This window comes from Falco biarmicus, chromosome 10 (genome assembly GCF_023638135.1).
Source record: "Falco biarmicus isolate bFalBia1 chromosome 10, bFalBia1.pri, whole genome shotgun sequence".
In the NCBI taxonomy this organism is placed as follows: Eukaryota; Metazoa; Chordata; class Aves; order Falconiformes; family Falconidae; genus Falco; species Falco biarmicus.
Window position 1 is genome coordinate 23144397 of NC_079297.1, and position 13016 is coordinate 23157412.

The following is a 13016-nucleotide window of genomic DNA, read 5'->3' on the forward strand; positions in this document are numbered from 1 at the left end:
AGGAGCTACCCAGTGGAGCTTAGTTTCTTGCATTTTTACATTGGTTTATTTTTCTTACTTGCTTCATAAGAGAAATAGTGAATTTAATGCACAAAATGTCACTTTTTGTTGCAGTGGAATTAAGCACTCCTCTAAAGTAGAATAGCATAACAACAGGGTTGTGCTGTTTTGTTTTTTAGACATTGTAATTATCTTTAATGTGAGTGTATTTAAATAGTTAGAATGGAAAAATGGAATGAGCACACTAGTTCCATCTCCTGTTCTATAAAAGCCACTGTGGTTACCTAAGCTATTGGCTCAGAACATTTCTGCAGTCAGGCTCAGTCAAGCCTACTGAAATGGTGGTTCTAGAGATTTACCCAAGGTTGAGGAGAAACAATAACATAGTGTTGCATATTGAAGATAATCTTTTACTATAAAAATATGTTTTGAAGACTTTTGTGTTCAGTACTATTAAGGATTCTGAAGCAGGCTGAGTAGTTCCTTCCATGGAAGGATGCAGATGGGTAGAGAGGTCCATGATGGCTTTGAAGAGTTTGAAAGGGTAGGCTTTGGTAGGGAAGGCATCTTCCCCAGAGGACACCAAACAATAGAACAGAAGCTTACAACCCTAAATCATATGTATTATGGTTCTCACACACGTAGTTTGTTATCAGATTAACTTTTTGTTGGGCTTCACCTTGTCACTTACAGTGCTATACCAGATTGTGCAATTAACGTTTTTGTGTGACAGGCAGTTGCCTGACAGCTGGGGGTGGTAGGGAAAAGCAGATAATTATATGCCTGGTTTGTGACCTGCAAAACCTCTTCTTTCTGTTAAAATCTATGACAGAACCAAGCCCAAATTAAGGAGCTACAATAGGAAAGCTTGAAGCATCCATCAAACATTAAAGGTCATTTAGTACAAAAGCAGAAAGGTCAAAGAAAATACAGAAGAGTCGGTTGGAGAGGATTTAACTACCTAATGTGGTAAGTTATGAGTTGTGATGCTTTCTAAGGGAACAAATAAACTAAAGAAGAACACAAAGTATTAATTTACATTTTGTAGATACATACCAATATTTAAGTTACTGCTAGCATTTATGGAACTTTCCACGCTTAAATATTTTTTTTAAATAAATTAGCACTTTTATACATTAGCTTCACTAACTAATGAAAAGTGATTAGCTGAAGGATTATATAAAAAATTCTTCATAAAGTAAGATGTAATTTAATAGATTTCACAGGGTAGCTAGGGTGAAGATTTAAAATGTCATGGTTTGTCCCAGATTAATAACGAATCTCAGTACAAACGTTCAAATGATGTATTGAGTGAGTTAATCTTTCAGTCACGCCTGTTCTGTTATGGGTAAAAATCACCAGCCAAGAAAGTCTCTGTACAGTATGAATTACATGCTGATAATTCTTTTATATTTCAGAAATGGTAAACAAACCCTTTCATCACTTTCTATCCCTTTACTGGATGATACTAAATGCTAATATATTGCTGCATACATTGATTTGCGTGATCTTGATAATAGACTTAGCCTTTGGAGAGTCACAAAATAAAAATCAGTATTGATGACAATTCAGCTATAAATTTGGTATTCGAGAAAGGATACAAAGACTGTACTGTTTAGTTTCAAGGCTACAGTAACATGATACTTCAACCTTACTCTCCAAGTGTGTCCTTCCCCAACTGCTGCTTTGGTTAAAAACCAACCCACTCCATTATTCCTCCCAGGATAGACAGAATACAAGACTAGAAGATGGGGAGAAATATGTCAGAACAGGTTTGCAGACAATGTGATTTTCTACTTATTTTTTCAAAAGAAAATCTTAAAAAAGAAAAAAAAGTAATCAGTTACTGTTGGGGTGGGGTTTTTTTCATGCTTTCCTTAATTTAATTTTCCCAATTTAGTCATCTTCATGTATGCCACCCTTACGCTGGGTATCTTGGCTACAAAAAATGACCCCCGTTTGAAGCACGCCTCTTGCTTTACCAGTCTTTGAGCAGCTTATTCAAAAGTATGAAACAATATGCGGACTTAAATTCAGTGTAATCTGCCCTCTGAGAAAGACACAGAGTACAACTTCAGAAAGATGGAGCTAGAAACGTTAGAGAAATGCTTGGTTTCTTTTGGTGTCTTTTTAGTGAAGGTAATGCTAGAAGGTGAATATAACCACAAATTCAGGTGAAAACATAGGAGCAGACCATTCTGAATACATGATTTCATAACTGTATAGTATGTATTTATCACGTGCAGAAACTGAAATATGTCTTTAAGCTCAGTATCAGCGGGTTTAGCAGTGTGTTGGCATCTTTGAAGTTCTACCTGAATGGTTTTGGTCTCTATTTTAAACAGAGGTGGCTTAAATGCCTCAAGTGCCCTTAATGTATAGTGCTCTATATCATGGTAGGTGCTCACTAGGTTTTCTCAGCTTAGGCCAGAATGAAAACTGTTTCTCTAGTGAATTATACTGTAAAACACTTTTTCTAGAGGGTTTTATTGAAATGCCAGCGTACTTAGGGCCAAATCGTCCTACCTCATGCAGGGTTCATGTAAATGACTTTTCCACAGATCCTATTATGGTTGAAGATGGGATCTGAAAGCTGCACAGTCATGTGTAGGTGCCATGTTGCATGCTGTGCTTTCATCCTGACCACCTTTGCATGAGCTTTTTGTGACCCAGTTCATTGCTATGACAAAAAATCATATCCCTTCTCCAACCTTCTAGCCAGTGGTCACGCAACAAGAAGGGTTGTTATTCCCCATTGCAAGAATCCACTTTTCTTGAAAAGAAAATCAGCAAGGTACCAGCCGTAAGGTGACTGAATAGAGGTTGGCTTGTAGCTCTGTGCCGTGCCAGGCAGCCCCTTATGGTGTTCTTGGTGTCTCCAGCTGAGCTTTCCAGCCATTGCTACTAGCACACCTTCCTTTTGCTTCTGCTAGTAGAAAATGAGATTAGAGAGGAGAGATGGGAATGGACAGAAGACCTATGGAGATAAGTGTTGTTCCTGTGTTACTGTTCAGTGACCCATGTATGACTATTTGGATAGATATTTCTCCTAAAATCTGGAAGGACAGCCCATGAATGAGTGAAAACTCATATTTATGACTGAAAGTAATAAAGCAAAATGTTCATGTAGAAATAAAATGTACCTGTCTTGAAGGAAAAAAATGTATCTATATAGCTATCTAGTTGGTTATCATAGGTTTTATGTTGCGGTCTTTTTAGCATCCATTTAAGTACAGGTTTTGGAAAATATGTTTGAACTCTGCTTTTTGATATCTTGCCTACTTTGCTAGTTTAAATTTTCATAAAATGAGTGTGCATGGGATGGTGCCTTTCACACTTCTGAATATGTTTCCCTTCTATCCTGAAACAATCTCCATGTTGCAGGAGAGGGCTTTTCTCTTTGCCTTTTTCATTACAGACTTCCACGTTAGTCTTTTAGGTTTTTCAGCTACCTTAGAAGCAGGCTTATTCAATCTTCTTTTAATTTACTTTTTTTCATTTATAACAGGTTTTATATTTATGTGAACATAATTTTATCGCTTAGGCGGCAAGGTGAGCTGGAAAAACGGAGAGCTTAAGGAGCGCAGTTTTAGCCCCTGGGCTCTGCTAAAATCCATTCATTGAATCAAGTTCTACTTGATACTAGACCTCATAGGTGACATATGGCACACCCTATACTTGACCGGCTTCCTAATAATGATGATAAAATAGCGCATTCTATGAAATCTAGCAATGATGTGAAAAGGTGAACAGAACAAGAAATCTTATGTTATGCCACTGCTTGGCAGTTCTGGTTGATTTCTTCTGTTTAAAGATGGAAAAGAAATTTTTGTAAGGTAAATAATGAATTAGTACTACTATAACGTTTTTGTTTTACTACTTTTGGTAGTGAGGAATGCTGCAGTAAATGTGAAAATCCTGTGGTTATTCAATGTCATTGCAAAACTACCTTTTTTCCCTCCTTTGAAATAGCTTTTTTGCTTTTTTTTTTTGCTTTTTGTTTTGTTTTGTTTTTGTGATGTTGAAAAATTGCATCAGTGGAAGATTTCTAAACAATCCTAATGTTGTTTGAAATAAAAAAAAAAGATAACATTAATTAAGATTGTTCAATTTTTTGTATTAGTACTTTCAAAATATGACTTATGTTTGCCACTTAGGTGTCTAATTTGACATACATACTGGCTTTAATGTGAAACTGCAGATCAGTAAAGAGAATATGAGAATTCTTAAGTGTTACGAGACCTTTTTAGGCCATATTTTTGGGAAATATAAAATAGTGGTTTCTCCAAAGTTAGTGGAACCGTAACGGTTTTCATGAGCTCAGTATCACAGCTCTGCGCTTAAATTTGTACTGTGTGTTTCATTTTTCAGTGCAGATAGGATCACAGATGGCTGTGGGGAAGTACAGATGCTGTTTTCCTACTGTGATTCCCAGCACTGTACGGGGAGACAAAAGCAATGAGTTAACATCTGAAGTTTTTCAGCTAAACAGAACAAAAGTATCCTGGTCATACTCATTTGTTCTGCTTGACTGATACTTTACTCTGTTCATTACCATGCATTTGCATGGACTGTATGTTTTAGACCATTAATGAGATATGTGCTAATTGTATATACAGTTAATACCAAAAATATAGAGACACAGTAGCATGACACGACTGCTTCATGCTGTACTTTGTGTTTTTTAAAAAAGTGCAATTTTTCCGTTAAAATGCAGAGATCTGCAAGATTTTTTAACTATGCAATTATAATATTAGTGTCACAATCTCACCGTTCATATGATGTAGCAATTTTCACCGAGTTCCCATTAATTCTGTATTAATGACATTTTGATATGATCTTGATAGTATAATCTTAATGCATGTCATATCTAATAAATTTTGAATTAGAGCTGCACTTCTGGTAGCTTTTAAAAAATCAGGTTTTAAATAGGGTATAACAGAAAACAGTTCAAAATATTAGTAAATTCTCATTATTTCATCAAGGAAATCCAATTATTGGTTAAAGCCTTACATTTCTACTTTAAGAGAAGTTACGCAGACTTCTTTATGCAGAGGTGAAGGTACATATATATATCACTGGTGTGAATAAGAGGATGCAACATGTTCTATTTGTAGCTTTCTAAAGAAACTGTGTAACATTCCCCGCTGCTCACAGTCTCTGATGGTAACCTCTGTTTGGCCATAAAACCACTATAACAACACGTATATTATAAAACAAAGCAATAAAACAAACAAGTATAGAATGAGGTGGAAAACATATTTATGGCCATCATAAATAGCTATAGCAGTTTCAGAATGACACGATATAGATATACGGTTTATGTGTGTATCTTCTATGCGACTAGGCATTATATTGCATATTATCTGACTCTCCATTTATACTTTTGAAACACTACTACTGATGTTAACATGAAGTCAGATATACGTATTGTAATGCAAGATTCCTTATGAGAAGCTTACAAACAGCAGTTTCTCTGCGTGACTTCCACACATCCCCACCCCCTAGTGTCTCAAATTATCTCCCACTGTAGGTTCCTAACAGGTAAATGGTGATCAAATTGCATTTGGATGTATCAAAAATGATTATGTACTTTGGGTATAGGAGTCTGAGCAGTATAGGTAGCAGCTCTGATATTTGGATCATCTGGATTGGGACGTTTGTAAAGTTCAAGACTGAAATATAATGACTTCATTGTAATAATTCTTTCTTGGATCACATTCAATCTCATTATAGCTGTAGAAGACCAAATGCTTTACAACTGATCTAATTGGATGCAGTTTCTTTCTACAAATGACTTTCTCTTCTTCTCCTCCCCTCCCCTCCCCTCCCCTCCCCTCCCCTCCCCATCCTCTCTCCATCCTCTCTCCTCTTTTCTCTTATTTTCTCTTATTTTTTTATACTGGTGGTTGGTTAGGATCTGAATGTCCTGGGGCAGGTCATCTACCCTACATCTAAGCATAGGTACCAGCCTACATTTACTGTTTTAAATTAAGGGGTGGAAGAGGGGAAGGGAAGCAAAGCATGAAGCAAAGGTTTTAAAAGACTATAAAAGTTTTAAAGAAAAATATTTGTTCAGCTTTTCAAGGGGTCTTTAAATCAGTGTCTCAGTTTCTCAGTGGAAATTGCTGCATGCTCTAATGAATTGATGCTAAAAGAGTTGGTGTTAAATATGCTATATCCTGACTAGGAGGAGACAATTTTTAAAGACTCTTCTTCCACAATAACAAACAGTTGTTTGTTATCAGAAAAATTCAGCCTTATTTGATGTACACAAAATAATAATAATAAAAATAATAAAAAAATATTAGAAAACCCTCTGGACCCCCCACCAAAAAAAACAAAGCAAACCAAACCAACAACAAAAAAACCCACAAAAAAATAAACAAATAAAACCCCAAATGTAATTTAAATGGAAACAAGTCCTTAAAGCAATTTTTACCCTACTTTGAAGTCTGTTGAATGTGATACCCAGAATAAGTCCATTCACTGTGAAATCATTAAGAATGATTCCTGACCTCTCCAGATGTGACTAAAATTTGTTATTCTTTCCTTGTTTTGTTAAAAATGCTATTAAAATTCTGTTTCCTAGCCTTTTCAGTTTTTAAACCAACTAGTCTCACAGAAATGGAAAAATAGCTTTTCTGAGACTTGCTTTTTATTTTGTCTGCAAGGTTTATCAAGTAGCTTTCATTTTAGAGAAGTCAAACTTATCCATCTTAATACAATATTTATTAAATAAATTATTTCAAAGTTAAACAATAAAAAAATTTAATGGACCTGTATGTAGATTGTCAAATGACCTTGATATGCATGTATTTTTTCTGTCTTCAGTTTTGAATGAATGCTGACTTCAACAGAGTTCATTTTTGGTATGAGCAGGCAGATTTGCCCTAAGGTGTCTGCTGGATATAAGCGAACCTCAGCTCTGAGATGTTAAAAAAGGGAGTTTTAATGTCAGTGCCTGCTGACTGAAACCCTGTTTGTGAAGATGTCCAAACTCCTCTTTTCAATGACCTTGATGAACCTGGGGGCACGTTTGAATTAAGCATCAGTTCCTGTAACCGCAAAATGAAAGAGGTCTCTGAAACCTCGGACTCTTAGTGCTCAGTACGCTGGAGTCTAAATAAACACCACCACATGTGACAGCATCTACAAGTTCTCAAGGAAGACTTGTTTTAGACTGCTAAGGAGAGACATTTGTGATAGCTCCTGAAGAAGAAGCTTCCACAAAAAAATATTGTTTCAAGTCTGCTAATACCAAGTAACGTACTGCAGGTCATTTGTAGGTGGTGAGGGTTGATCCCAGATCTTGTACTTGCATGACTTACCCAACAAGAAGTAGAGAACTGGATTTCCCTTGCACTGTTTTCTTCTCCTCTTCCCTTTCCTCTACCACATACAAGCTTAAATGTTAGTTTATGGATTAGAAGATTCAACACTGCTCACTCTGTGGTTAACATAGGGAAGTCCACAAATCCTCGAGTGAGTTGTTTTTCTGTTTTCTGAGATCCTGGAATCGCTTCTTATCATGATGTGGTGCTTGGATCAAGTCTTGTTGCTACCAGAATTACTGCAGTTATATTATTACCTAAAATGTAGGGCTTCGGTGTGGAACGAAGGTAGGCAGTCCAGAGACGTCAAATATTAAATGCATAATTATTGCTGGTTTGGACATTGGAAAAAAAAGAGGTGTTTTATAGAATGAAATAAAACTTATTCTTTTCCCCTGTGATCACATGCTCACAAAATTGCTCATTTCTCTGTACTTTAAACAGCAAACCCATGTGGGCTGCATATATTTGCTAACGGTTTGAATGATGATTTGAATTGGAAGTCTAACCTGCTAAAAGCAGTGTTAACAATGAGGTTAAATTTACTTCATTATTAGTTTAATGAACTTGCTTCTGAATTGGCTGGTTCTTAGATTTAAAAGGGGTTACCTTGAAAATATCTTACAAAGTCTAAATGACCTGCAAAGGGACCTTTGTAGAAGCTTTTACTCAACCCTGAGCTTTAAGCTATAATTTCAGCATTATGGTAGCCAGGATTTTTTTTTTTTCCTTTTTTTCTTGTTACTGAAGTTAATTAGGTGTTATCCTTGGGCAGTTGCATCATTTGTTAAGCTGAATGCAAATGTATCAATGCATTGTAAGCTAGTATTCTAACACTGTTTTGTTATGTGATGCACCTTTTCATTCTTAAAAAAAACCCAGATTATTCTTCCTCTGAGATGCTGTGAAAGTTGAGTTAGATAGGTGATTCTGAGTATTTCTGCTATATGCATACTTGTAAGAGGTAATTATAAATATCCTCTCTCACCTGAAATACATACTTTTAAAGGAAGGTGAATTGCACACTCCTGAGGAAGACACTGCTAGAAACTCTTCCATGCTTTTTACACACATGTCACTCATGTACCTTCATTTGCCATGCAAGCAAGTCTCCCAGGTTTCACCATTCAGAGTGAGTGGATTCCTGCAGTGTTCATAAACGCACGTACCTTGAAGATAGGGAACCAGTCACCCCGAACCTATTATCTCACAAAGGGCTGATGTTAATGTGTCAGCTTTCAATCAAGCGCAGTAATAAGCTGCATGTATCAATTCTATGTATGTGTTTGTGCTGGTGGCAGTTGTACGTGCATATATAAAAAAAATTAGGCCCAGCATATTGAAATACTTCACCCTGAGATTGAACACTTTGCCTTCCCATTTTGGAAAGAGTGTTTTGCCCTTTGGTAGCTTAAAGATTTGTTGAAAGTTTAGTTAAATGTTAGAGAAACTCTCAACTGGGAGGGAAGGAATGAGAAGGTGGAGTGGGAAAAGCAAGAGAAAAAGTGGGGAAAGGACTGCCAAATCTATTTTCAAGGTTAAAGCGAAATCTTTCTCTGAGGGAAAGAGAAATGTGAATACGAACTGAAGAAGTGTCTCCTCTAAGTTGCTTGTCCCTTCTGCTCAACCAGTACTGTCGTCTCAGAACTCTGCTCACACTCATCTTGCATCACGCAGGTCTGCAATGTCAACTAGCTCACAATTATCTTTAAGAAGAGAGTACTGATGTCGGGGGTTTTGTACTTCCTGCATTATTTAGGATGGTATTTATCACACTGTATTTGAGAGCTTAGATTACTACTTGGGAATTCAGTATGTCTGGCTAGTCTTTTGAAGACACAGAAATGCAGTATGTTGTATAGAGTGCAAAAATGTATCATTAACTATTCTAGTAATCTAAAATGGTGCCTCAGTTCAGCAAAAATATGTATACATGTGCATTTGTATGCGTGTATGTATATGTGTAAACATATAAAAATACGTTAAAAAGCTGGCATTTTCTGCACTGCAGTGGTGATGCAATATCTACGTCATGATGTAGTCTGCTTCACAGAGCACTGGACATGAAATTGGGATAGGTAATTTCTACCTCTATCTTTGCCTCAGTTGTAGGTATATTTCACAAATAAAAATTTACCCACTGCATTTGTAAAACACCCTCAAATGAAATGTGTTATATTTTTTCCAACAGTTGTGCCCTTATTCTTTTGAAAGTCTTTTGTGCAAAGTCTTCTGAAGGCTTCAACATTTAGAATTTTAATATTCAACAGCAAGATACGTTAATGATTTGCTTCGTTAAGTGTATTTACAGAAATTTCTCTCTATTAACACATATGCATTGAAAATAACTGAATACAATATATGCAATCATTTCATGATTCCCTTTTTTTATTACATTTATTTTGAAAGAATGAATATAAAATTAGGACCCCTGCTATAGCAGTTATTACATAAACACACAGGCATAAATGGATGTATTTCTGCCCTGGCAAGCATAAGCTTGCGCTGTATTTTGCAAAGGTAGACAATTGATTCATTTTCTTCTCTAAACTAGGCAGTGCTATTCCTATTTTATCAGTGCATTTAGCCAAACTCACAAGAACCTGCGTGACAACTAGTGTTTGAAATGCCTTCCAATTTTGCACTAGTAGTTCCATTGTTTTCTTCTAACTTGTACTTTTGGTGTATGGTTATTTGTAATAGAGCATATACAATCACCTTACTTCTGCTCATTTAGCTAGGAGTAATTATTTATTTACTAAGATTGTCAATAAATTTAAGCCAAGAAAGGGAAAGCCTTTAATTATAAGAGTGAAAATACATAATGTCTTAAGAGTTTTACACATCTAATGTGTTTATATAGAATGTTTCTATCCGAGGTCTTTGAAGTTGTTATACTTTAATATTTGATCTCTCTTTAAGTGTACACAGCGCTAAAATGTTGGCTGTACAGTCTAAGAGTAAAAAAATTTGCAAAAAATTTTCTCCCATTTTTTCGTATAAATGTATTATTCTTTTCTTAAGAGGCACATTACTTTGTTAAAGTACATCTCCTCTAAAACCCATACCAAAACAAAAATGCCCAAACTCTTCAAAACAACAGAAAGCTCTCGCTCAAGGTCAGTTAGCTCAATATGAGGGGGGGAAAGGCTGTTTTCTATGTCTTAAGGCAAAAGCAGCCTAAGCACAATCAATTCTGACAAGAATAGCATTTAAGTGCCTTGCCCTTAATTACCGGCGGTTGCCTCTCAAAATGCAGGTTTTCCTTTGTCCTACCTGCATTCACCCCTGGGCGTTCCTCTTTGCGGTAATACAGTTTTATCTGTGCTTATCTCAAAATTTAGGCTTGCCATTGCTGCAATCCCTGCTTAAGCACTGCTGCTAACTGCTCCTAAGAGGCCGGCTGTGCCCGAGTGGATCCAGAGCCCCACACCCCCACCCTGACCTGAGATGGGAAAGTTTGCTCTAAAACCTTTACACTGAGCCCTTGAGGTGTTCCTAGGCTGAACCTGAGCTGTGACAGTCTTTGTAGGGGATTCACACCAGAGCAGGACTAAAGCAGCAGTGCTGGTAAGCATGAAAGCTTCTTAATTGTTCAGTCCGTTCTGATCATGATGGAGAAATTATGCGAAGAATGATAATGGGGTGTCTGAGTGGTGTAGCTCTACTATAGCTGCAGATTGCCTGTCCTGGAGACATTAAACTACTTGTGGAGATATTCTCCCGTGCAAGCATGATAAAACCCTTGAGATGAAGCCAACACCTAGCAGTAGGCCTCTGTTTTACCCCCAGCCCTCAAAAAAGAGGCAGAGCAGTAATAATTCTTTTTTTAATAAAAGTAATAAAAAAAATAAGTAATAAAAAATAATTCTTTAGGTTGCAAAATTTCACAAGTTTTCTTAAGCTCAGTCAGCATCATCAGGCATAACTTACTTTCTTGATGCACCAGTACCTTCCCCTCCGTTCCATCCCGTATGTGTGCACATAAAAGGAGGATGGAAGAAGGATTAGCTGCTGGTACATGACCATGAGGTGCCCGGTAGCCTGGGAAGGTTGGCTTTTTCTGGAACAGAAAATGACAAGCTGACTGCACTTTTTATGACCTGTTTACTATTCTATCATAAGTATCCATGGTAACATGACTGTTCGTTCATGCTGGTATGTAGCAACAAAATAACAATAAATGTTGATTTAAACTAATGTGGTTGAATGGAACTTGCTGCCAGGTGTGCTGAAAAAAAGATACTAGAATTGGAATACAAGGAAGAGGAGTCAGAAATACATTATTTTATTCAGTTTTGGCTACGTATCTTGTCTTTTCTTGTTTTTACCTCCCTCCACCTCAGTCTGCTACTGAAGAATGTAACCAATAATTTAATTTATTAATTCTATATGTAGGCTGTATGACTGTCTTGTTAAGGGTCAATACTAATCTGAAAAAGATTTCCATTCATTTCAAACAGTGAAATTCTGTTTGCTTTGAAGGAGTCCCAAATTACTCCTCAATAAACAGTTGACTGCCACCTTAAACTATGGAAACTTGTTTTATGTTTGTGCTGTATAATGTAGTTTCTGGATGCCTTTAATAAGACCAGACAAGCACACAGATGACCAAAATCGTTCTTGTAATGGTGGTGCTCCATTCAGTTGTAGAGAAGTTTGGTTGGTTTTGCTGTGGGGGTTTTTAGTTGGTTTTGGTTGTGGTTTTGTTTTGGGTTTTTGTATTGCATAGGAAGATAATTCTTGTTTAAATGTTACTTTCATGTCATTTGCTACCAGGTGAACTTCACTTGTGTCAAGGTATAGTTAGAGTCTGAAAACATTTTTAATGCTGGTTTATTTAAATCAGGATTAGGATCAGGTGAAGTACCAGCACACAAAGCAGGAAAATGGTCTTACTGCTCTGTAGGTGTTATCAGCTGCTTCAGGTGGTGAAGGGCTTTTAGAGATGACATCAATGTTTCTAAATACCATTTTGGAAGCTGTTTCTGCTCTTACCTTCAACCTGACGTGGTGCTGGGGTGAACACATACCTGACTGAAGCAGTAACTTGTGAATTCTGGTTTTGCAGAATCCCCCCCTCCCAGGTGCGGTGGCAGGCTGCTCTGGAACTTGGCACGCACTTGAAACAATTCCTGCCTCTGTAGCACCTCTCTTGTCCGGGTTGGCTTCAAATAAAGACACTAATTGGAAAACACTGGTGGTATTTTCACTGTAGTTTTCTTTTTTTTCTCTCTCTTGCAGGCAGCCCCCGGGCCCCGCCGCGCTGCGCCCAGCCCCTCCGCGCATCCTTCAGGACGCGGCTGCAGCCGGTGACCGCAGGGCTCGCAGGCGGCCGGGCTGTGGGCTGGCGGCAGCAGCTCGCTGTGCTTCGTGACATCATTCCTGGAGCTCAGATCCCCTTCGGAGCGCCTTCCCGGCCGGGTCTGGGGGGTCTGCCCGCTCTGGCGGAGCGAGGACCCTCCCGCAGAGGGGCGGGCAGCTCCCCGGGCGGGGCGAGGCGCAGGGCTGGAGGGGAGAGTCGGGGGACGAGCATCCTGAGCGGCGGAACGAGCGGAGGAGCTCCACTATGAAATTCATCTCTGCCTGTTACTTGCTGCCTCTCTTTCCTGCGCTGGTCTTAAGCTCTAGGTGAGTACCGACAGCGTTTTTTGCTTAGAGTTCTCCTTGTTTGGTTGCTTT

General features: G+C 37.8%; 1 protein-coding gene across 2 annotated transcripts in view; it reads left to right on the top strand.

Moving 5' to 3' along the window:
* Nucleotides 1-13016, top strand: part of LUZP2 (leucine zipper protein 2) — a 309793-nt gene that overhangs the window by 103082 nt on the left and 193695 nt on the right. For both annotated transcript variants that reach the window (XM_056355154.1, XM_056355153.1), the window contains exon 2: nucleotides 12579-12965. In XM_056355154.1, the coding sequence (XP_056211129.1) occupies nucleotides 12904-12965 (62 nt within the window). In that variant the 5' untranslated portion in view covers nucleotides 12579-12903. The remainder of the gene's footprint in view (nucleotides 1-12578; nucleotides 12966-13016) is intronic.